Source organism: Ahaetulla prasina, chromosome 1, assembly GCF_028640845.1.
Source record: "Ahaetulla prasina isolate Xishuangbanna chromosome 1, ASM2864084v1, whole genome shotgun sequence".
NCBI lineage: Eukaryota > Metazoa > Chordata > Lepidosauria > Squamata > Colubridae > Ahaetulla > Ahaetulla prasina.
The window spans coordinates 30,086,855-30,112,988 of NC_080539.1; the positions used below are offsets into that span (position 1 = coordinate 30,086,855).

Here is a 26,134-nt window from a genome sequence, read left to right on the forward strand (position 1 = left end):
GGGGCCTGGCCAGTTTGGAAAAAGAAAAATGCTTAAGCACAGGGAAGTCTCTAAAATGGAGGGCTGACAGTTTGAAGGGAAGGAAGGAAATAGCTAAGAAGCCCCCATTCTTAAGTGATTGCTTTGTCCCACTATCTATCCCTAAGGAAGAAGGAGCCTTTCTAATCTCAAAGGTGGATTTGACCAAAATATATATATGAAGAGTCTGGAAACAATGAATCTCACTGCACCTTCTCTTGCCTTGCTTTTAAAAACTTTTTATAGAGAGCAGAGGCAAGCAGAGACTGCCTTCCCCCAGTCCTTCTTCCCACCCACAAAAGTTTTTGATGCCAGTTGCAGCCTGCTATCTTATCAAGTGACCAAGGCAGCCTCCCTAAAAAACTAAACAGAAAGACCATTGGCAAATATCGACTTTTTCTCCCCTCCCCTCGGTTTCTTAGTGCAGCCAATACATTCAAGTACTTATTAGCATCTCAGAACTTGACTTTTCCCCTTCTCAAAGATGCTCTCATTAAGTCCACTGCATCCTCTTCCAAAAATAGAACCCAAAGGAGAACTTCTGACCCACTACCCTTGGGGATGCACCCCCACTGCAAAAAAATAAAAAAAATAAAAAAAAATTGTCAAGTCCGACAAAAGTCTGTGCTGGCCAATTGGCCCCATCTTCACCCATATTTTCAATAAATCACTAGAGATGTGTTATGTTCCTTCTTGCTTCAAACGCCTACCATCATCCCAGTGCCAAGAAGCCCACCATCAAGGAACTGAATGACTACAGACCAGTTGCTTTAACATCTGTAGTCATGAAAACCTTTGAAAGGCTAGTGCTTTCCTACCTGAAAACCATCACAGATCCGCTGTTAGACCCCTTGCAATTTGCATACCGAGCAAATAGATCAACAGATGATGCTGTTAATATGGCTCTGCACTACATCCTACAACATCTTGAGTCTCCAAAGACCTATGCAAGGGTCCTTTTTGTAGACTTTAGTTCAGCATTCAATACCATCATTCCAGACATTCTTCTAACTAAGCTAAACCAGCTACAGGTACCGGAACAGACTTGTAAGTGGATCACAAGCTTCCTAACAAACAGGAAGCAGCAGGTGAAGCTAAGCAAGATCACATCAAATACCTGTACAATTAGCACAGGCACCCCCCAAGGCTGTGTGCTCTCCCCACTTCTCTCTGTATACCAATGACTGCATCTCCAATGATCCATCTGTTAAGCTACTGAAGTTCGCAGATGACACAACAGTGATTGGTCTCATTCGAGACAATGACGAATCCGCATATAGACGAGAGGTCGAACGACTAGCCTTGTGGTGCAACCAAAACAATCTGGAACTGAACACACTCAAAACCGTAGAAATGGTGGTAGACTTTAGGAGAAACCCTTCCATACTTCCACCTCTCACAATACTTGACAACACAGTATCAACAGTAGAAACCTTCAAATTTCTGGGTTCTATCATATCGCAAGATCTCAAATGGACAGCTAACATCAAAACATCATTAAAAAGGACAACAAAGAATGTTCTTTCTGCGCCAACTCAGTAAGCTCAAACTGCCCAAGGAGCTGCTGATCCAATTCTACAGAGGAATTATTGAGTCTGTCATTTGCACCTCTATAACTGTCTGGTTCGGTTCTGCAACCCAACAAGAAAAACACAGACTTCAGAGGATAATTAGAACTGCAGAAAAAACAATTGCTACCAACCTGCCTTCCATTGAGGACCTGTATACTGCACGAATCAAGAAGAGGGCCGTGAAAATATTTGCAGATCCCTCGCATCCTGGACATAAACTGTTTCAACCCCTACCCTCAAAACGACGCTATAGAGCACTGCACACCAGAACAACTAGACACAAGAACAGTTTTTTCCTGAAGGCCATCACTCTGCTAAACAAATAATTCCATCAACACTGTCAGACTATTTACTGAATCTGCACTACTATTAATCGTTTCATAGTTCCCATCACCAATCTCTTTCCACTTATGACTGTATGACTATAACTTGTTGCTGGCAATCCTTATGATTTATATTGATATATTGATCATCAATTGTGTTGTAAATGTTGTACCTTGATGAACGTATCTTTTCTTTTATGTACACTGAGAGCATATGCACCAAGACAAATTCCTTGTGTGTCCAATCACACTTGGCCAATAAAATTCTATTCTATTCTATTATTATTCTATTCTATTCTATTCTATTCTTATTTGCCCACATATTATTACAATACAGATTTGTAAGGTTTTTTTGGGGGGTAGGGAACTAGGATCTGTCTTTTGCATGTGTAATTCTATAAAGAAAACCAATAAGCAAACAAAGGCAATATTGAGTATGGTACAATATGTGAGTTCTAAGCCTTAGAAATGAAAACTGGCTGCGTGAATCTGAGCTAGTCATTCTTTCTCAATCCAACCCACATCCCAGAGTTGTGAAGAAAGTAGGAGGCAGGAATATTTGAATTATATATAAAAAGGGGGATAAAAATATTATAATAATATATTAAAGCACTATATTTATTTATTTAGTAAGTACTTTTACTAAATCCAAGCATCAAATTACACCTATCATGTCTCAACTTTCAATTATCATACAGCAGCAGTTATGAAAGTCTTGGCAATCCTATAGACTAAATTATTGGCAAGTGATGGCACTTCTCAATTCCAAACCTTTAGGAATATCTGTAAGAATCTGCTGGAAATCTTCAGAAGATGCCTTCTACTTTCTGCTTTACTGTATGCCTTCCATAAGCAATTACCGTATATACTCGAGTATAAGCCGACCCGAATATAAGCCGAGGCACCTAATTTTACCACAAAAAACTGGGAAAAACTATTGACTCGAGTATAAGCCGAGGGTGGGAAATGAGGCAGCTACTGGTCAATGTAAAAAATAAAGATAGAGCCAAGTAAAATAACATGAATATTTATTTGAACGAAAAACAATAAAAGTGCAAAAGGGGGAAGGAGGATTCCCAGCTCTAAACAAAGGGAAATCCCGGAATGCCAGCGCGAAAGGTGGTGCTCGCGTTCCTCCTCCCTTGCTCAAAAGCCCCAACATGATATTGGAATTGGATGCCATTATATACCTGCTGAGGGATAATTTGAATAACTTGAAAGATATAAAAGCTCTAAACATATTTGTTTAAAAATCTAAAATCTATACTTAAAATAAATGAATATAAAGTAATAAAGTTCTTTAAAGTTGTAATTCACTTTGCTGCTGAAAAGAAAGAAGCTTAACACCTTAAATGGTATTTATTAACTGAAATATCATCAAATCAAATATATAATGAGGTATATTATAATGACCTTTGTTTTCAGAAAGAAGCATGATGGAAGTTTTTCAATAAAGGGGAAATATAGAAAAACTTAGTGTCATGCTCATATATCATCTTTACAGATGTTGTTAACACTATACTATGGCAGCATATGATGGTACAATGTTTCAATCAATTTCAGGATGAAAAACTCATCAATGAGGAGGAGGTATAATTTGTGAACATTTATAGAAGGTGCAAATAGTATCTTTCATTTATAACAGAGCCATGTTTTCTCAAATTTTGTTTATATCCACCTTCCACACAAAAATAAGGGAGGGGAGACCAGTTTGTCTTGATTGGTAGCACTAGGAGCTGTCCATCAACATTCCCAGGTCTCGATCTCTTTTCAATCTATAGGCCCACAGTCATGTACAATCTTTGGCTCAACTACCATGAACTTAAATACAGAGAGTTGTACTTTCGTTTTACCATCTCTTCTTACTCCCATTGCTTACTCTCCTTTTTACCACCGTTCCATCTCCACAACCATCTCCACAACCCCCATCTCAGACACACCAACAACAGCCAAGCCTCCTACAACTGACCCCATTTCATTGGTTTCACAACCCCTAGTGATCACAGAAAAGGAAGTGCAGGACCTATTTCACAGACAAAAGCCAGGAAAAGCTCCAGGCCCAGACAAGATAACTCCTTCTTGCTTAAAAGTCTGTGCTGACCAATTGGCCCCCATCTTCACCCATATTTTCAATAAATCACTAGAGATGTGCTATGTTCCTTCTTGCTTCAAACGCTCTACCATCATCCCAGTGCCGAAGAAGCCCACCATCAAGGAACTGAATGACTACAGACCAGTTGCTTTAACATCTGTAGTCATGAAAACCTTTGAAAGGCTAGTGCTTTCCTACCTGAAAACCATCACAGATCCGCTGTTAGACCCCTTGCAATTTGCATACCGAGCAAATAGATCAACAGATGATGCTGTTAATATGGCTCTGCACTACATCCTACAACATCTTGAGTCTCCAAAGACCTATGCAAGGGTCCTTTTTGTAGACTTTAGTTCAGCATTCAATACCATCATTCCAGACATTCTTCTAACTAAGCTAAACCAGCTACAGATACGGAACAGACTTGTAAGTGGATCACAAGCTTCCTAACAAACAGGAAGCAGCAGGTGAAGCTAAGCAAGATCACATCAAATACCTGTACAATTAGCACAGGGGCCCCCCAAGGCTGTGTGCTCTCCCCACTTCTCTCTGTATACCAATGACTGCATCTCCAATGATCCATCTGTTAAGCTACTGAAGTTCGCAGATGACACAACAGTGATTGGTCTCATTCGAGACAATGACGAATCCGCATATAGACGAGAGGTCGAACGACTAGCCTTGTGGTGCAACCAAAACAATCTGGAACTGAACACACTCAAAACCGTAGAAATGGTGGTAGACTTTAGGAAAACCCTTCCATACTTCCACCTCTCACAATACTTGACAACACAGTATCAACAGTAGAAACCTTCAAATTTCTAGGTTCTATCATATCGCAAGATCTCAAATGGACAGCTAACATCAAAACATCATTAAAAAGGACAACAAAGAATGTTCTTTCTGCGCCAACTCAGTAAGCTCAAACTGCCCAAGGAGCTGCTGATCCAATTCTACAGAGGAATTATTGAGTCTGTCATTTGCACCTCTATAACTGTCTGGTTCGGTTCTGCAACCCAACAAGAAAAACACAGACTTCAGAGGATAATTAGAACTGCAGAAAAAATAATTGCTACCAACCTGCCTTCCATTGAGGACCTGTATACTGCACGAATCAAGAAGAGGGCCGTGAAAATATTTGCAGATCCCTCGCATCCTGGACATAAACTGTTTCAACTCCTACCCTCAAAACGACGCTATAGAGCACTGCACACCAGAACAACTAGACACAAGAACAGTTTTTTCCCGAAGGCCATCACTCTGCTAAACAAATAATTCCATCAACACTGTTAGACTATTTACTGAATCTGCACTACTATTAATCGTTTCATAGTTCCCATCACCAATCTCTTTCCACTTATGACTGTATGACTATAACTTGTTGCTGGCAATCCTTATGATTTATATTGATATATTGACCATCAATTGTGTTGTAAATGTCGTACCTTGATAAACGTATCTTTTCTTTTATGTACACTGAGAGCATATGCACCAAGACAAATTCCTTGTGTGTCCAATCACACTTGGCCAATAAAATTCTATTCTATTCTATTATTATTCTATTCTATTCTATTCTTATTTGCCCACATATTATTACAATACAGATTTGTAAGGTTTTTTTGGGGGGTAGGGAACTAGGATCTGTCTTTTGCATGTGTAATTCTATAAAGAAAACCAATAAGCAAACAAAGGCAATATTGAGTATGGTACAATATGTGAGTTCTAAGCCTTAGAAATGAAAACTGGCTGCGTGAATCTGAGCTAGTCATTCTTTCTCAATCCAACCCACATCCCAGAGTTGTGAAGAAAGTAGGAGGCAGGAATATTTGAATTATATATAAAAAGGGGGATAAAAATATTATAATAATATATTAAAGCACTATATTTATTTATTTAGTAAGTACTTTTACTAAATCCAAGCATCAAATTACACCTATCATGTCTCAACTTTCAATTATCATACAGCAGCAGTTATGAAAGTCTTGGCAATCCTATAGACTAAATTATTGGCAAGTGATGGCACTTCTCAATTCCAAACCTTTAGGAATATCTGTAAGAATCTGCTGGAAATCTTCAGAAGATGCCTTCTACTTTCTGCTTTACTGTATGCCTTCCATAAGCAATTAGTTCAACTTCTGGCTACAGCAACATTTATTTTTCTTAGCAGACCAGCCAGAGGAAATGGGGATGACAGAAAGAGGGGAGAGAGAGGCAGCTCAGGTGTGGATTTGGTCCTGCCCATTTCTGGTATGCACAGAGAAAGCAGCTATCAAATAGGGAGAAACAGCTGCCTACTACTACAATGTAAGGTAGTAGATTTCTGAAGCACAATGGCTTTAACAGGTAACAAATTCATAGCACTGAAATCAAAGCTCTGCATGAATATCTCTGTGGACGAAGTGCAGATGTGAGGAAATTTGGTCTTATAACAAGTATAGGCTGCTACAAGTGAACATTACTGGAGGGAAGAAATATTCTCTCTTCATCACACTGACACCTGATCAGCCTAGCTGGGAGAAAAGCAGAAACGACCAGTGCTCCCAAATACTTCTAACTAGGCTAGTACTTGCACAAACAGTTCATTTGTGTACACTTGGGAATACTTGTGCTCTATCACTTGCAAGACAAGCATCAGCAAGAAGGGGCAGGGGAATACATGCACAAGAGTTTCAGGGCAGTCAGCTTCCCTGAAATTTCATTTCCATTTTCTCTGTGTCAGTGGCTACCTCCTGCTCTGCAAGGGGGCATGAATGAAATGTCATCTTCTGCTTCTTCCCCTTTCAGGGGGATTTAGTTACAACATGCCTGCCTCATTCCACTGGAAAGGGAAAATCCAGCCTTGGAGGCCTGGAGCAACAGCAGTTACAGTTCAGAGCAAGTCAGAGAGTTGGGATATTTTTAGATGCACTTCCTTTAAGAAGGCAAGTGTCGTAGTATCAATAATGGTCCTGGTCTGGCCATTATTGATCATCTGACCTGGTTCTAGGATCCTCCCAAGTTTTTTGGCAGTCAAACTCAGCACATAATGAGCTTATATAAATTTAGGACAATATTCAGACAAATTCAAAAGTGAACTCTGTTTTTCTTAGACTGCCTTAATTTAGTCAGCAACTTTTCTTCCACAGATAAATATGAAAAAGTGCCTTTTCTCAGGCATAATAGAAGCAACAAACAAAATAGCTGCTAGGCTAGATGAGCACTGAGACAACACATACTCTAGTATTACCCAACATTGTTGGAAAGCAAAATCTCTTCTGAATCCATGAAGAAGAAAAGTATTTTCTTCTCCTTTATTCCCAGAACCCTTCTTCAAAAGAGACACAGGTCATTTATTTCCATTTCCTCCTTTTGCTAAAAAGCATTATGCTAATAGCTTTCCCCTTCCCTTATGTCCTAATCAACCTACACAGAATCAAATCACAGAATGTGCTGCAAGCATAAAATGGTCTATCTCAACAGGGATTTACAAGCAAATAAAACATTATGCTACAAAAAACTAACAAAGTGAACTTAATTTACTATAATACGCAAGTAGGAACAATAAGCAATCCTCTTAGAGAAACTTTATTTTGACATATTCACAGTGCTCAATGCCATGTTTTTAAAAGAGCAATTACTGTATTCCAAAATGGTAGACTCTTATTATCCATGTTCTTAAAGGAGCAAATATTCCAAAGTAATAAAATCTTATTTCTGCTTAGAAAGTAGAAACTCCTTCCTGTTCCTTTCTATTTATGAACCATAAATGCTCCATTATTTTACTTGCGTTGAAATATAAATGGACAGCTATCGTATGAGAAACAATACATACTATACTAATTGTTTACTATATTTCTTGATTGTAATTGGCCAATTACTTGTTTAAATATTCCTCCCTCCCACATCTCCTTTCATGTGGAAGACTAGCATGTCTGACACGCTGATTTTGTAATGCCAGGAGTTTGTATGAAAAAAATAATTAGATTACGCTATTTTTTAAAAAAAAAATAGCCTGGCAGTGTTCTGCTCAAAATGGCATATATAATTATGGCAATATAAAATATTCCCTTTCACTATTATCTTATCTCAATGTACATAGGAACATTGGCCCCTCAACCTCTATTGTACATAGACAATGACCCCTCAGCCACTAATACTTCCAAACTTGCAACTCAGGCTTCTTTTAACATACAGGAATATGATTTTTCCAGGCATAATCTTTGAATGAAAGCCAACACTGGGAACAAATAGATTATGCATGGTAGATTATGTGGAAGTCTCATGTAACCTCAGTTAAAAGGATCAGGTAGCAGCAGATGCAAAAGGCTTCTTTCTATCAGAAACCCAGGAACATTACTGCTGCCCATTATGGTACTTGCAAGTCTACTATATTTAGGTATGGCTCTTGCTGCCATTGCAACTCCCTTAGCCTGCTTTCTTAAACCTGGTGCTCTGCTTCCAATTCTGTTGAACTACTATTCTCATCTTCCTCAAATCTTTCGGCTAAGTAGTGTTGAGGCTATTGCAGTCAAATCCACATAGAAGGCACCAGATCTGGAAAGAAAACACTAGGATATTATTCATTACCTGCCACCCCTCCCTGCTTCTCTTTTATAGTACCGGAAGAAAGTGGTTTCTCCCATGCAAAGAATTGGTCTAAGTCGCTCTTCCCCATCACATTTGACCCATGGCCCTTCCTATGTTGACTATTTTGACCCTTCTCTGCTACAGATAGTCCTCAACTTACAACTGGTCACTTAGCATATTTAAAGTTATGATGGACCTCCCCAGAGCTACTTATGATCTGGTTCCAAAGTTCCAATAGCCACACCCCTCACAGTCACATGACTGAATGTTGGGCACTTGGCAACCAGCCTGTATTTACAAGTTTTTGAGGGCCCTTCAATCATGTGACCTTATTTAAGACAAATTTACTTTTGATTTTTGGCAAAAATGGCCCACAGTAAAAAAACAGTTTGCTTTAAAATTATAGCCTTCACTTTACAACCATGGCATTGTTGCAAATTTTTTTTAATAAAATCAAGTACCAAGTCATATGGGTGACACAATTTATGACCATACGACTTATGACCATAATGGGCAGGCTCCATTAAGATCATAAATCGAGGACTATATTGCACTGCAGAGCATTTATGATAGTTCTTTGCTACTGAACCTGGGTATTTATGAGGAACAGACCTTCTCCTAGCTGAAGGATAGCTTGGCATGGATTGTTCTGTCTTTCTCGTAACCTCTTCTGGATTATTGAGCCACATAAACAGGAGTCTGCAAAGCACCTTACTGAGGCCTCTGTTGCTCCAGAGAGATGTGGCTTCCATGGAGAGCTTCTCTATCTTGACTCAGGAGGCAGGGTACATCCCCTGCCTTATACTTGCTTACAGTGTGCCAGTGGCAAAAAGCTGCCAGGCAGCGCTATATTTAGAACAGCCAAGCTCAAGGGGACCTGTTGCTAGGGAGACGCAGTGGTTCAGCAGAAAGTACTGGGATGGAGAAAGGCAGGGAACAAAGCACAAGGTTGAGGGCTGGGATAGTGTAGCTCTGCCCATGTCAAAAGGCCTTCGCCAAATTGCCATCTTTTCCTGCCTCTTGCTGCAGCAAATGCTCATCCTTTGCAGATTTGCAGACACCAAGGGTCCTTCGTTCACACAGCCATTATATATGCATATATCAACAACTCCCAAATTGTCCACCTCCTGAGGGATTTATGTGCTGGATGCTTCTCAAGGCCTCCTGACTTGGACCCAGTGGTCCTGGTACGCACTGGCTTTTTGAGAAAGGCACCAGGGGGGAGACGACTTCCGGTGTCCAGGGGCAACGGTCGTCTGGAGGCTTCTCCTGCCCCCAGTGCCCGAATCCGGCCGCCGCCGAGGCCCCTAGGGGCCAGGTGTTCCGAAAAGGACACCTGCCGCACGGACGGCTCGCCAGGGGTCTCCCAGCCGACATACAGGACTGGGGGGACCGATGCTGGCGCGTCCTAGGCTCGGCGGGGTTTGGAGGCCACGGGCCACGGCCATTACTTTGGTCGTCGCCTGGGCCGCTGTGCCCGGTGACACCGGGGCTTTGGATTTATAACTGCAGCAGCCTGGTGGTGAACAGGAGCGGAGAAGAATTGAGGAATGGAGAAGGAAGGATATCGGTGGCGAGTGGAGTGCTCCGGAGTGCGGGGGGGTTTTTCTCCCCTGCAGCTGGAAGGAGCACGAGTCATTCTGGAGAGAGGAGAACTTAAAATAAGAAGATTACCGGTTTTGTGGAGCTCTGGAGAGAAGAGGTGATGGAGAAATTTAGGAGGGAGGGTTTGAGGCCCCCCCTCCCTCTGGGGAACAGTGGTGGCGTCCAGCTTCCGCCTTCACTATGAGAATCTTGATGACATCACTTCCCTTCGGCTTCCTGGTTGACTAACTGTACTCTGGACTCGTTGCTCCTGTGAGTGCCCCCTGGTGGATCCGGAGGAAATTACAAGGATACTGTGCTTGCCTGAGGATTTTGAATTTTTTTTAAATGGCAAAGGTCAGAGACCAACTGCTGGAGAGATGGAGAGAATTCTGGAAAAGTTATCCAATATGGACAAGAAACTGGATGATTTGCAAAGAGGCCAAACGGAAATAAGAGCAGAAATTGTGACTATCCAAAAGGATTTAAAGGATACTCAACAAGTCTCAGCAGAAAACAAGCAGAAAGTGGAAGGTCTGGAGGGTGAGATGCGGGCAGTGCAGAAAAGAGAGGAGCGACAGGCAATGCTGTGCTTGGACTACAGATGGATAAAATGTCTTATTTCCTTAGGTTTCAAAATTTGGAAGAAGTGGACCAAGAAGATTTGAGAGATGTTGTGACTAAATTGTTGGGAGAATTTCTTGGGAGAGGTGTTGATTTCATGAATTGGGATGTGGATCGAGTTTATAGAGTTAATTCACAATATGCACGCACGCATGCAGTTCCCAGAGAGGTTCATGTCAAATTTGTGAGAAGAGAGACGAGAGATGAAATTCTTAGAAAACATAGGAGTGGGGCACTGACTTATAGGGGCAGGGAGATAGCCATTCTGAGGCAGATTCCCAGACAGGTACGTGAAATGAGAAAGAAATATTACTTTTTGTCAAGCAAATTGTACCAGAAGGGAGTAGGCTTCAGATGGCTGATGCCAGAGGGATTGATGATTTTCCGGGAGGGCATTACGAAAAAATTAGTACAATTCACGGAGGCTACGGCCTACGTGGAGGAACACAAAGCCCTCCTGGAATCAGATGACCCAGGAATTGAAGAAGGGGAGGTTATAGACCATGGGGCGGAGGCGGCTGCCGCTGTTGCGGCCCTGGATTTGGGTCAGGCTGAACCCAGAGTTCTGAGATCCAAAACTAGGAAGTGATAAAGATATTTGGTATTGTGTTGGTTTTCCTTATTCTCTTTTGTATGATATTCTGTTTATTCTTGACCCTTCTTTATTGCGTATGTAAGATTTGTAAACTTAGCTACTTCGTGTCACCTGCTTGCCATATGGCTGTTGTATGTGTTAAAAAATTTGAGCAAAATTCTTATCTTGCATAAGAAAAATGAAAATTTACCATACCTGATATGTATTTGTATAAACTTTTTTTGACCAATAAAAACTTTTTGAACAAAAAAAAAAAGAGAAAGGCACCAGGGGCTGGGCTTGCCTATTCCAACAGAAGCATTTCTGACTGTAAAAGTGAGTCGGTGTGGAAGGGAAAAAAAACATTGAGCGCTATCTACTGATACTGTCTCAGAAGCTTCTTTTGGAAGTCACAAAAGAGTCTTGTGAGCCAGCTTGAACAAGCATCAATTGCAGTATCTTCCCAGGCACTTCTTAATAGCCCAAACTGTTCTTGAACAATAAGGAGTGACAATGTCAAAGGGAAAACCTGGTCCCAGAGAGGCAGCATGTGTTAAGAATTGTGACCCTCTTTCACCTTATTCTTTGCTCCTGGTATAACACAATGGTGGCTAATCCAATCCATTCCAACTGACATACTTCCAAATTTATTTTTAGTTCGGTTTTTAAATCCCCAGGGAGTCTGTTCTGCTGACAAATTGCTCCCATGTGTCTTTGACCATCACCCATGTGACTCTAGTGCAACATGTGCTCTCTCCACAGAAAAACACAAGGGCTATTTTCTCTGTACAGCTGCATCTACAGCCCCACCTCTGCTCTACTTGTGGCTTCTGACGACATTTAGCACTTCCTAGTCTTCTGCCCCTCCCATACTACAGACATTTTGGTTGGGGATACCTAAGGGGATAAAATATCAGCTGAATATGAAGTTACGTACTGGTAAACAAAGGAAGGATATGAGCATATTATTGCACATTTCTACTTTCACTGCAGAGTGTAGCAAATGGGAACAAAAGCTCCCTGGGTACTTCTTACTAATAGTAATACTATATAGATCTAAGAATGGTATTGACTGAAATTTAGCCACAAGTCAGACCTACACACTTGATCTTAGCCAAAAGGCCAAGAAGCAATCAATAAGCAACCCAGAAAAGCAACAGAAATACAGAAACAGAAGAGCAGTGATAAGCTAATTATGCACAGAAAAAAAAATGAAGCTTGGACTCCCGTATTATAATTCCTACACACTACGGATTTCCAGGATATCCTCTGCAGGGATTTACTGAAATATACAGAGTGCTTTGAATTTGGTTCCCAGAAGCTATTTTGGAATACACTAAGGAGTGAACATGGACCCTATCTTCATCTCTTTTAAGCAGTTTTGTCTTTTCCCAGGAGTTAATGGTAGCTGCATAACGCAAGAGTCATTCATATGAACAGGGCCTCTGGTGGCTCAACAGACTAATGCAGTCTGTTATTAACAGCAGCTGCTTGCAATTACTGCAGGTTCAAGTCCCACCAGGCCCAAGGTTGACTCAGCCTTCCATCCTTTATAAGGTAGGTAAAATGAGGACCCAGATTGTTGGGGGCAATAAATTGACTTTGTATATAATATACAAATGGATGAAAACTATTGCTTGACATAGTGTAAGCCGCCCTGAGTCTTTGGAGAAGGGCGGGATATAAATGCAAACAAAAAAAAACCAAAAACCACTCCCCTACTCCCCATGGCATCTGGAAACATGTTGCTGTGAGGTGCTCACATTTTGTTTGTGGTTTTTGGTTCATGTTTTCTTTTTATTTTATTGCACGTCGGGTGGTCATAACTGGGGGCTGCAGATGGGAAGTGGTGGTGGTTATGACCTTTGTTGGCATCCTGGAAGCCCTTGGAATTGCTCCTCAGGTATGTAGACTCTGGAGAGCAACAGTGAAGACAGAGCGGAGCAAGATATCTTGGAACCAGAGGCAATAAAATCTCTGGCAGCTGCACCTGGAGCGTGAGGCCAGAGGCAGCATTAGTTATTAGAAAACATCTGGCTGAAGGTCAAGGCTTGGATCACCACAGGAAGGTCTCTGGGAAAGAGTCCTGTGGTTTGACATGGTGTGGTTTTTCTTGTTGGCTGGATGTGCTGGTGAGATTAGGCTGGCAACTGGCAAATTGAGGTGGTCAGCTAATGAGATCTTTCTGGATGTGCACTACATTCTTCGCTTCCCATCCCCAGTGCCAGAGTTGGGTATTGTGTGTGAATTAGGGTGATGCCAATCTGAAACATTTACATATAGCTTCTTGATTTTGAATGCTAGGTCTGCCTGTAATAAATCTATTTTCATCTATAGTATGATTTCATAATGAATAAATGCTGATCTGGCATTAATAATCGAGACCTGAGTGGACCTGGAGGATGGAGTTCCCCTCTTGGAGATATATTTTGGGTTTGGCATGGGGAGCTTTTGTAATCCCTGATTCGTGATTTGTAATCTGTCATCTGTGATTCGTTGAGGCTCTATGGCACATATAATAATCTGCAAACTGGGCTTTTGGGATTGCTATTTGCACACCACCATCTCTGATGCACAGCATGATCCTTGTTTGAAATTTCTGGACTTCATTGCCACACTGGCTACAGAGAGCCCAAAATTCTTAGTTATCGAGGATTTCAATTTGCCACTAGATGACATTGAGTTTATGGCCTCCATAACAACCATAAACCTTTCCAAAGTCATCAACAAAAATATACACTGATGCTCATCTTCAATACTCCTTCCCAGGCAGTTCCAATGTGATCCAAAAGTGGAGGATTACTGCTGTAAATTTGTGATTGCTTTGTGGATTGCTGGTGTGACCCACCCTGCAAGGACACAGGGTCTACTGATTGGCCTGCTCCAGGCAACTATGGACCCTTTCAGGTTTCTGGGGTAGTTTCCCTGAGGACCTGATGGGTAGTTCACCTGAGGCCTTGGTTGCAAACTGAAATGAGTGGATGACTGAAGCCTCTCCCTGTGTACCAATTCTGAGGATTTTCAGGAAAAGAAGTGTCAAAAGAGATGCCTGGAACACCATTGAAGGAAGACAAAGGGGGAGGAGTCTGACCAAACACAAGAGAGAGTTCATATTTAGACAAAAAATGGTAAAGGTTTCCCTTGTCCAGTCATATCCAAGTCTAGGAGGTGGTGCTCATCTCCGTTTCTTAGGTGAAGGAGCCTGTTGTGACTCGTCCTCCTTCCTCTCCTCAGCCAGACGCCTCCCGTCTCCAACCGGGCCTGTTATCAGACTCCGAGTCTGATAATGAAGATGAATGGCCTGTCATGCCTCCAGCCTCCGGCCCTGGCCCCATGCCCGGAGACGATTCCAGGAGTGAAAGGAGTAGCCCGATAAATCTCACTCATACAGCATGTGTTCCTTTGGCTCAGCCATCAGAGCAGGAAGCCAGACAGGTATTGGAATTGCTCGGGCCTACTCCTTCTGACCCCTCCCTTTCCCAGACAGCAGATCCAGCTGAAGACAATTCAAAGTGGGAGGATTCTCGCTTCTGGAGATCTGAGAGGTGACGCCAGCAGAAGGAAGGGAGGGGCAGGCCTGGATAAATGCTGAGTCATGGAGCCACACCTCACAGCCTATATAAAGGACCTGTTTTTGGCATTCCAACCTTGAGTCAAGCAAAGTCTTATCGAGTTTGCTGATACGGACCCTATAGCTGAAGTCACAACTTGGATTCCTGCCTGCCCTGATAAACCTCGAAGGAACTTGGCACGCTGCAGAGGCTTCGTTGCCAAGTTTGTTATGGACTTCCTTGACTCGTTCATCGGAGTGGGGGGTGGGACATGACAGAGCCAGCATTGTCCAAAGACACTTCTGTGGTCATGTGGCCAGCATGACTGTATACTGAGCGGCACGGAATATTTCCCACCGAAGTAGTACCTATTTATCAATTTGCATTTGCATGCTTTCAAACTGCTAGATGGGCAGGAATGGGGCAAGTATTGGGAGCTCATCCCATCGCACAGCACTCAGGTCTCAAATCTGGACTGCAAGCTCTCCAGCTTCAATGACTCTGGCCACTAAGCCATCATGCCCATTATATATTTAGATGACATTGCAGCATTAAGAGCGCCACAACAGTGTGATTTCTCTGACTTTACTGCATCCATTAATAGCTGCGCATTAGTCCTATTCAAGTGACTTGCTCCTTGCTAGGAAAGGACAAGTCACAGAGGTTTCTATTGGGGTGCTGTGTTGAATATTCTAGTTATTTGGTGGCTAAAGGTGGCCAGATTCACTCAGAGTTGGGATTCCAAGTGGGCAGGTCCAGATGAGATGCCTGGAACATGGTCTTGTGCATTTACCTTCCTGTAAACATCTACATGGATTTGCTGGGTGAGACCACCCATTGGTTCAGACTTTGGTATCATCAATGTGAATAATGATACCCAGTGGTACATTCAAGCCTGCACTTTCCAAGTGTTCCTGTTGAAGTGTCCTAGAATCTGGATGCTATATGGATCTGGAGGGACAGACGTTGACTTAGACTAATCCTGATAAGGCTTATTTGTTGGGGATATTTGGTCCCCCTGGCCTTGACCTCTATCAGGGCCTCAAAGCATGCCTTCTCTGTTGCATTTTTTGGAACACTATTCTTCCACAATGTTGTATGGCTCTTACCCTGATGATATTCTGAAAGAGATGAAAAAGATGACTATTCTTCTAATCCTTGTTTGTAAACTCCTGTTAAATTCTATTTTGTTAAGTTTTATATTCTTTTGTATGGTTTTTCTAGAGTTCTGTCATCAGTTTCTTTATTTTAATTATTGCTCAGGCTTTCTGTTAGGTAATGTGCCCAGATTCAGTTGAAGTTGGGCATTCTTTAAATCAATGTAAATAAATAGGCCGTTTTAAAAGGTTACAGATAGGTGCAATATTCACATTCACATGCACACTGAAGAAACTTTTGGGAGTCAAATCTGAAGCATTGTACATAATCATGAATGATGGCAAATGAAGACATTGCACATACTCTAAATTAATACAGGTAAATTAGATGATAGCTGTGAATGATTTTCATTATTAAAATTAATTAGTATCTTTCTTTTAGTTGAATAATCCAATCAACTAATTAGAACATTTAATAATATTTTCCTCAACTTTAACTCAATCTCTTGGCAACTATATGAATATTTCCATGCAGTTTTATTAATAATGGTATGGGATTTGTTTGCCACTTCTTCAAAGATGTTTTTCTGACTTTCTAATCTAGATATCAGCTTTGGGATATCATGGTGTTTTTCTATCCATCCTTGAGGTAAGCCAAGGTTGACAGGTACTACCACCTGCAGAGAACAAACAAGCTTAGGAATCACAATTTTTCAAAGAAAGGTTCTTTTTGAGAATTATGCAAAAAAGATCACTTTTGAGGATTTTTGAAATATTTTTCAGTGGCACATCAGTAACACACCAGCATCAAAAAGCAAATTCAGTAAGTGTTATGAAACATCCAGAGATGTTTGAAAGAGATGACTTTTTCATCGGGTATCCAATCTAATCCAGTTTGCTATTACCAATAGTGATCATCTAAAAGATTTTGGAGTTCACTGGGCAAGGTCTTGATCATCTTGAGCCTCATCTTACTCTTGTCCCGTAACACTGCATTCAGAGGTAGACTGTTTCTACTATGAAAACTCAGTCTAACTACTGAAGTTTATAGTATAGTATAGAAGTTTATAGTAACTGATAGCCCTATTCTGTTTTAGAAGAATCAAGATGTATCAGGGTTGAGAACACGAAGGGTCCATTTCAAGCTTCAACAAGCTTGTCTACTTTCCCAATCTGCAAAGACTGAAGTATCACTGTCAGATGCAAGGTCAAATTCTATATGAGACTGAGAAACATAGTAGGGCATAAGATTTCAAGGGCTAAACGGCCACCAAGCTACTAAAGCCTTTGTGCTATCAAGCCTCCCCTAGGAGCAAGTAGTATTAATTCCATTGGAGCAAAAGTGCCTTGTAGGATCTTAAAAACTGATATATCACTGTGCTGCAAGATTCCCTGCTACCTTTGGAACAGAAAATAATCCCTTTGTAAACTGGAAGAGCAGATATTTCAGCTACATCCACTGACTAAACAATCAACCTGGAATTCACACTGGACTGAACACAAGCAATTTTATCTTCAACGTACCGTGCAAATTGGTCATAGTAAGCTACTAAAAGTTAATAAGGGAACTAAGATGGAATGGTCATTATTCCATCTACCCTCACCCACAAATATTGGATGCCATAGTAGCAAGGGATTACTTTGCCAGTTCTATCCCAAAGCAATGGTCTCTATCCTATTTTGTTAGATTCACTGATGCATTCATGTAACATATAATACTTGACCAAGCTAAAACATGTTTGTGTAGTTTATAGCTCAGCTCACTATATAAGCCTACCATTGCCCAAGCATATTATATGAACTAGGCAATCACACTATGTTATGTTAAAATAAGGTTAGAGTGTAGAATATTAAGTGGACCTACTACTGAGGAGCTTGTCCCATTACTCTTGCCTATAACTGTCATTTCCTAGGACCAAGCCCCCCCCCCCAAAAAAAACCCCACAGTGCTTACCTGGCTCTAGCAAGTAGAAGAGGGCAAATAGAAGGAATTATTCACAATAAGGACTTTGACGGGATTGGCAGATTTGGAATCAGAGATTTCCTTGGAACGGTCAGAAAACCATCTGGAATTCCATCTAGAATTTTATAACTTCCTGCCCCATAATTATGAACTTTGAAAGCTCTCATTTGAAGTTCATAATTATGAAACTGAAGGCAATGTGTAGCTCGTTTATCTTAGTGCTACCTATTCTGACTAGAGACATTTTAGGAAAAGAGTTATTTCCCTGTTTTGTGGTTTCCTGGGTTATGTTTCAACTGTTTATGTCTTGCTAAATATGAATTTTCCCAGACTATGAGCTCTCAATCTTAGATCTGATGATATAAGAGCATCCTGGGCATCTAATGAACATTTGAATATTTGAAACACAAACCTCAAAGTTGGCTTTGGGTGCATGAAAGAGAGAAAGAAGGAGAGCGAAGAAGAGAGAGTGGAGAAAAGGAGGAGAGAGCAAGAGTGGGGCAATGGAGAAAGCTATCCTAGAAAAAGGGTCATACATATTTAACAGTCCAGCAGCAACACCCACCCCCATAACAGTTTCAAAACCACATTGTACAGAAGCAAAGCATGTCTGGAGGTGTGCATGAGCAAATACAACTCTATGGCAGCGGGCACACGCATGGGAGGATGTGAATGCATGTCCGCGTGTGCACATCCACACGCTTAGCACACAAGCCTGGTATGAAGGCCACATGAGAGACAAGCCGCCTCCCCCCAAAACCCCAAAGGTGTGCCACGAACCTTGTCAAGCTGAGCTGCCGCTGGGTTATCAGTCTGTGGGAGAAAGGTAAAGGAGAGGAGGGAGTTAGCACACACAACCACAGCAATCAGCACCTCAGACGCCATCCACCACCTGCCCCAGGTGCAACAGGGCAAATCTGGTGGGCTACCAAAAGGCAAAGCTTTATGGTGCCCCTTGTTCTGCTTGAGAAAGAAACCCTAATCCATCTCCTTTGCTTCCAGATGATGGGTGACAGGATTATAATGCAACTCACTCATGGCTCTTCAGATGTATGCTATGTTTGTCCATCACAATAGATGTGAGGTGTTTGCACTGGGTGGAGCTGTTTGAAGTTCAACACATAACTATTGTGCTAAGTGTCACTGTATTTCTGCTTTTAATCATTGCTGAAACATTTTCTAATCTGATTTTTTTAAAGAAAGAAAGGTAGACTGTAGAGAATAACACTGTTATGATAACTTTTTAAAAATACCAACTCTCCCATCATTTCCTTTTTTCAACAGTTAAAAAAACCTGAATTGTATAGTCATGTTACAGAACTATTAACACCATAATACAAATATTAACATTATACACTATGATGCTACGTCCTATGTCTCCACAAATTTTCTCTAAAGAAAAGGTAACACTAGATTGCAGTGTTACATCTGTAATGTTTGTATTTCAGCACTAATAGTGTGCTAATATATTCACACAATCGTGCTAATTTTAAAAACGTAATCTTTTTAGATACTGCCATTTTGACTACGATTAAAAGGGATTTCTGGATTATTATTTTTTTTGAATGGAACCTTATAGAATTGCAGCGCTATTGTACTAATGCTCTCATTCAGAAAAAAAGTAGCCAGGAAATAATTAAAACATTAATTAAGAGAACAGAGCCATCTAGTAGCACCCCTTTTAAACGGTTATAATAAATGTGTTAGGCTGGGTTTTTTCTAATTCACTGCTGTCTGTACCAAATCCCCTTAACAATAAGAAAGGCAAATGAGTAGACTAAAACACACCTACAAAGATTACGTTCCATTTGCATTTAACTGAAAGAACGCAAGCTTTTCTAAAATTCAAGAAAACACAAAGAATTATGAGGAAAAGATAGAATGAGGGTAACAGGATGATGGCGCCTTGCTGATCTGTCCTAAACTCAACCCAAATAAGTATGCAAGATCCCTAAGCCTAACTATTGCCCTCTCAATGGAAGCCTTTCCACATTTTGCTCTGGCTATGTCAGGGGTCTCCAACCTTGGCAACTTTAAGACTTGTGGACTTCAACTTCCAGAGTTCCTCAGCCAACTTTGCTGGCTGAGGAAATCCGGGAGTTGAAGTCCACAAGTCTTAAAGTTGCCAAGGTTGGAGACCCCTGGGCTCTGTGACTCAGGTGATCTCAGAAGACCAGGCCATTAGGTCAGAAACCAGCTTGAATTTATCCTGCAGTCTTGTTTAAGGACTGATGATGTGACAGTTATTCATGGCTTATGAGCCAAGAGCTACAGCTCAAATTACTATTCGTCTAAGAATGCACTTCCATCTCAATGTGCCCTGCAGCAAGACAATTATTTTGGAGCACAGCAACGTCTTCTGGAGGAGAGTCACTTTTGCTGACTGCTCCTTTAAATCAAAGACATTCTGTGAGGGCTTACTGAAAAAAGCCAGTTGAATTTGTATTAAACAATAGCCTTGAACAGAGTTGCATTGTCATACTATTAAAAAATAACACAAATGGACCTCTGGAAGGATAGAAACACATTGAGAATAAAAAAGAAATAAGAAAAATGGATATAGAGGAACAAGTATTTTGTGCTACCTGTGATGCAAGTCTCAGAACAATCAACGAAGGACCATTTTTATCTGTGGTGGGCCTTATCCATCTGGGAGTTGAAGTCCACAAGTCTTAAAGTTGCCAAGGTTGGAGACCCCTGCTCTACTAAGTATCCTTTGTGGACTCCATATGCAATGATTTCTAGAAAGTTCCCCCCGTCCCCAATCTTTCCATGTTTTCATAAGTAAGCTTTTTAACATGCTATCAACCTATGCACTTTAGGCTGCATGATCCAATGGTGGACTTTCTTTGAGTTAATATTGAGTTAAACAACTGGTCAACTCATCACTTCTCATGGAAAATATACATTATGATCATTCAAGAAAGAAAAACTATATAATACATACATACTTTTCTATGAACCTTAATGCAAAATGTCAGGATATTTATTTATCTATGAGCCTCGGTGGCACAGTGGTTAGAATGGGCTAATTCTGCTGACTGCCAGCAGTTTGATACTAACCGGCTCAAGGTTGACTCAGCCTTCTATCCTTCCGAGGTCGGAAAAAATCAGGACCCAAATTGTTGGGGGAAATATGCTGACTATGTAAGCCACTTAGAGAGGGCTGTAAAGCAGTATGAAGTGTATATGAATAAATCTAAGTGTTAAGTGCTATATCTATTTATTTATTAAATTTATATGCCACCCATCTCACAGTTTGAGGTGATTCCAATGTCCAACAAGCTTGGGGAATGTACATACCTCAAACATTGTGTACATTCTTTGGAGAATAAGCATATTCTGCAGTCAATGCACGCAATTATCATAAAGTTCATTTTTAATTTTGCTCTGAAGAGGGAAACTTTTGCTCCATAGGTCCTACACTTTGCTATATTCTCTCCCACCCATCCTTCTAATCCAGCACACAAATAGGAGGATCTGCTTTCCAACTGTTCACTTTCCCCTGATGAACAGCCTTGGGGGTTGTTCATCCAGCCTTGGGGTTCCCTTCCTCTGATCAAATAAGTAATGGAAAAAAGAGAAGCTGTAGCAGCTTTATTTTTCTGTTGCTCATCCATTCTAAAAATCTAGCACTGGGGGTATGATTGGTGGTGGAATTACCACCAATTAGATTAGATTAGCCCCTTTTTTGCACTGCTTCCCATCGCTTTTAAGCTTAGGAAAATATCCGTTCCTTTTCTTCTCCCCTCCACATCACTCAACAGAATGGCAGGGAACAGTAATCAGTGTTGGAGAATTTGGGGGGGGGGTTATAACTTAACTGAAGTTTGTTCTGTCCCCCCACTGTTCAGCTGCTCCCTGTCCATTAACTGAGCAGTGGAGGAGGAGATTAACCCTCTCCTCTCCTCACCTCTCATGCTTCTGTTTAATTTTTTGTCTTAAGTTTTATAGCAGTGTGTGAAGAATGAAGGAGAGTAATTTTAACAGGATTGTGAGGAGAACATACATTCAAAATGCAACCGAAACATTTATAGTCCCCAAAGCCTGTGGACACTGTATAAACAATCTCCATGAGGCAGAATAACCAATTATCATATACATTAAATTGTTGACTGTGTGTGTTTGTGTGTGTGTTTTATGTGTACATGTGTATAAAATATAAGGCTGTACAAACATGTGTAAAAAATATATGCCTGTACAAACATACCCAGGAGGACACTAGATCAGAAAACAGTCCAGTTTGGTGTAGTGGTTAACATGCTAGCCTAGAAACAGGAGACTGAGTTCTAGTCCCAGTTTAAACATGAAAGTTAGCTGGGTGACTCTGGGCCAATCACATCCTCTCAGCCCAACTGACCTCACAGGGTTGTGCTTGTGGGAAAAACAGGAGGAGGGAGTAGTAGTAGTAATGTTCGCCGCCTTGAGTTACTTATAAAGTAATAAAGATAGGATAAAAATCCAATAAATAAATAAAACCAAATGGGAAATTTGCTGTTAGAATATGGTGAATAAGAGTCAAGCGCATCATTGGAGCAAGTTCAGAAAACAAACAAATAATTTGGAAATATGTGCCCTGAGGGTTATAATGCCCATCAAGATTGTTATTTCTAGTATGAAGCTCTAAATTTAGAACTGCCAAAAGTGCCAGAACTAAGTTATGATTTTGCACAAGCAGTAGCTAGTGGTATTTTCTGGAACTGATCCACAAGTGATGGAAAGGAAGATAGATAAGAAAAAGCAAAGAAAAAACAGTCTGGATATTAGCATTTAGCTAAAAATGAATCTCGAGCCTCAATATTTTAATCTGTGAGACCAAGTTTTCATGGATGAAAAAAACTCAGGAAGCCCTTGAAGGACAAGAGTCTGGACCAGCTCCTGTGAAAAGAAATGTCAAAATAGCACATGCTATTAGGAAAGATGCAAGACGGTTAGTTGAGTGAGAGCTTTTAAAAATGCAGCTTAGATTCAAAGACTATTTTCTATTCATCCCAATGTATCACCTAATTTTGACCTACCTCTGCACAACCACTAATAATTCAGTTGGGTACTCCAACAGGATAAGAAAAAGCTTCCCTACTGGTTTATAGCAACTCAATGCTTCTACATCAAGTGGCTTCTGCTGGCTGGGTAGAGAACTGATCCATTTAACTAGTTTCATGTTTAATTTTTACAAGTGATGGAAAGGTTTTCTGGTTACTGCCTCCATGAAGGGTTACAGTGAAACCAAGAGTTTAAAGAAACACATGCAAACACATAGAGCAGAGAGATAAGAAACCATAGCCTCCCAGCATACCAGAATCCTTTGGAAGGCCAAACAACAGAGTCTCATAAATTAATAATGTGCTCATTCATTATGAAGGATCGTTCATTTCTCCTCAGTCAGCATGTTTCTGAAAATTGGAGGATTCTTTGACGCAGACCATATGTCATGGCCCTTGCCCTCATTCTACCTCTGCAGCAAGAATAAAAGTGACTAAAATTGACGTGCAGATATGTATTATGTCCATAATATGAATCTAAACATTTCACATATTCTCTAGTTCAGGGGTCTCCAACCTTGGCAACTTTAAGCCTGGTGGACTTCAACTCCCAAATTCCCCAGCAAAGCTGGCTGGGGAATTCTGGGAGTTGAAGTCCACCAGGCTTAAAGTTGCCATGGTTGGAGACCCCTGCTCTAGTTTGTCTCTCAGTGATAACCACCTGCTTTATTAGCTGAACTCTCCAGATGAAAAGATGCTGAGAAAGGCTATTCCTTTCTTGTGATACTGGAGGGCTGCTGCCAAAGCAGACAGAGTTTAACTAGGTGGACTACTGATTTTGCTCAAAATAAGGCAGGTACCACAATTCCAATCTGTACTTGAGAAATCAGTCTCCACATATCCACCATAACCAGAAATCACATAGTGAAAGTGTTTTCAACAATTCTTGGTGAAGAATTATAGATAACTGTCTAATTCACAAGTGGCTATTTTGGTAAACTGCAGAGCTTCTTGCCTTCTGAAGAGAAAGTTCTCCATGCTGATGAGTGTACTTCCCTCTGGAGCCCCTTCCTAAGAAGACTGCAAAACTCTTTTCAAAAGTTATTTGTCTCTCTCGCAAGCAACCCTTGAGAAATAAGCTGTAGCTGTTTTAGAGAAGAATGAGGTTACATGGCATCAGAATATTACTTTCTATACAACTACTAGGGGATCAGCTGAGAAAAGAATCTTATCAGCAGCAAACAGGGTTGACAAGCAAATGGGTGAAAAACAAGAATGTCACCAGGTCTTCAGGAGGAGGCCTACAACCCAATTCTAACTAAAAAACTAGCAATAAATGCCCTCGTATATTCCAAAATCCATCTGTTCCAACCTGGCAATGACAAAACCTGGACTGGGAATTGCTTGTAATGCATACCAAACTGGTTTAAATTAAGCTGTGAATTTTTTTAAAACCATAGGTTTTAGTGTTGTTATATTCCTCATAATTTTGACACAAGCATCCAAAGAAAAGTGGGAGCAAATCCTTGCAACAACTGAGAGAGAAGATTGTACCCCCAATTTAGAGCCTAAACTGGATGCTGTCTAAAACTACCCTTCCTTGAATACAAACTGCTAATGAAATTTAGGCATCTTAGACATTTCATTTTAGCCTACTTTCAACTGTTTATATGTACAATGGACAGCAAGTTTGGACTAGTGGTTAAGGAATGAGACAAAAAATTGGGAACCTGTGAGTTCTAGTGCCACCTGAGGAAGGATGTCAGCTGGGTGACTTTGGGCCAGTCACTCTGTCTCAACCTTAGAAAGAAGCTAATGGCAAGCCATTTCCAAAAATCTTGTCCAGAAAACTGCATGGATTTGTTCAAGCAGTTGTCAGGAGTCAAGATTGACTTGAAGGCGCACATAGACATACACAAAAAATACAATTAAATGAAGCACAATAAAATCCAAGCCAAAATTTAAAATTAGGGAGAAGGTAGCAAAGCTGGGAAAACGTGCATCAGAATACTGAATTACAGACAAGCCTGCTTGCACTCTTTTGTTTACTTAGCCCAGTTTTCTACTAGGTAACATCCAAAGGGGTCTAGCTTTAATGTTATCATTCCTGACAATTGCAGGAGAGGACAGACCAGTATGGTCTAAATATTTATTTGGGTAGATACATATTGCCTTAGATAGGAGCCATGGTGCAGGCTACTTCTGCTGACTGTCGATTGTTAGCAGTTCGAATCTCACCAGGCTCAAGGTTGACTCAGCCTTTCATCCTTTCAAGGTGGGTAAAATGAGGACCCAAATTGTTGGAGGCAATATGCTGACTCTGTAAACTGCTTAGAGAGGGCTGTAAAGCACTGTGAAGTGGTATATAAATCTAAGTGCTATTGCTATTAGGTCAGGACCACAAACAAATATGGAAGGCAAACTCTGCAGAACAGAAGTACATGAGAAAAGAAGGTCTATGACTCACCAGGATAACCTGTAGAGTAGATAAGGACGGCTTCCAGTAAGAAAAAGAGTGGAAGAAATTTCCACCACACCACCCAGCTCATCACGCTAAATTATCAAAGTCCGCCCACCCACAAATCTACCTGCTCACCTATTCTACAATAATTATTCTCATTTACTGTACATGCAAACAACTGGGACCAATAACATCTATGAGATCTGCCTCTATGCCAGATTTCCTCAGAAGCTCCCTTGCTCCCAAGTAGCATATTAAAGTGCCCCATTACACTGTTGAATAATTACTATATTTTGTAAAACTAATGTTAGGCAGATACTAGAACCCTCCTAATGCTTTTCCCTCTATAGCCAACTTAGCCCTGTCCCTACATTCTTGGGAGACACACATACTACCAGCTCTTTATAAATGACACCTATAATAATATCTCACATTCCAAGTATCTTTTCAGCAAATGCTCAAGACAATCCCTATCCCAGAGCCAACCTTATTGCACAAAATGGCTTCCCACTTTATTGTCCAAATCTGAGGGAAGTCACTCACAATTCTAGCTGTTTTCCTATGCCTCAAACACAACCCTTCATTGTACTATACGTGTAGAATCATATTATTGTTTCTTTCCACTACAGTGTTGCTCCATAGGTTGGTCTCCTTTAAACCACCACCATGGCTTCCCCCACAGAAATAAATAAGCTCTAATATGAGGAAGAAAATGTACTTTCATACAA

General features: G+C 40.9%; 1 protein-coding gene across 1 annotated transcript in view; it reads right to left on the reverse strand.

Moving 5' to 3' along the window:
* DNMT3A (DNA methyltransferase 3 alpha) overlaps positions 1-26,134 on the reverse strand; it is a 107,785-nt gene that overhangs the window by 33,594 nt on the left and 48,057 nt on the right. The window contains exon 6 of the mRNA XM_058164692.1: positions 18,744-18,776. Within this exon, the coding sequence (XP_058020675.1) occupies positions 18,744-18,776 (33 nt within the window). The remainder of the gene's footprint in view (positions 1-18,743; positions 18,777-26,134) is intronic.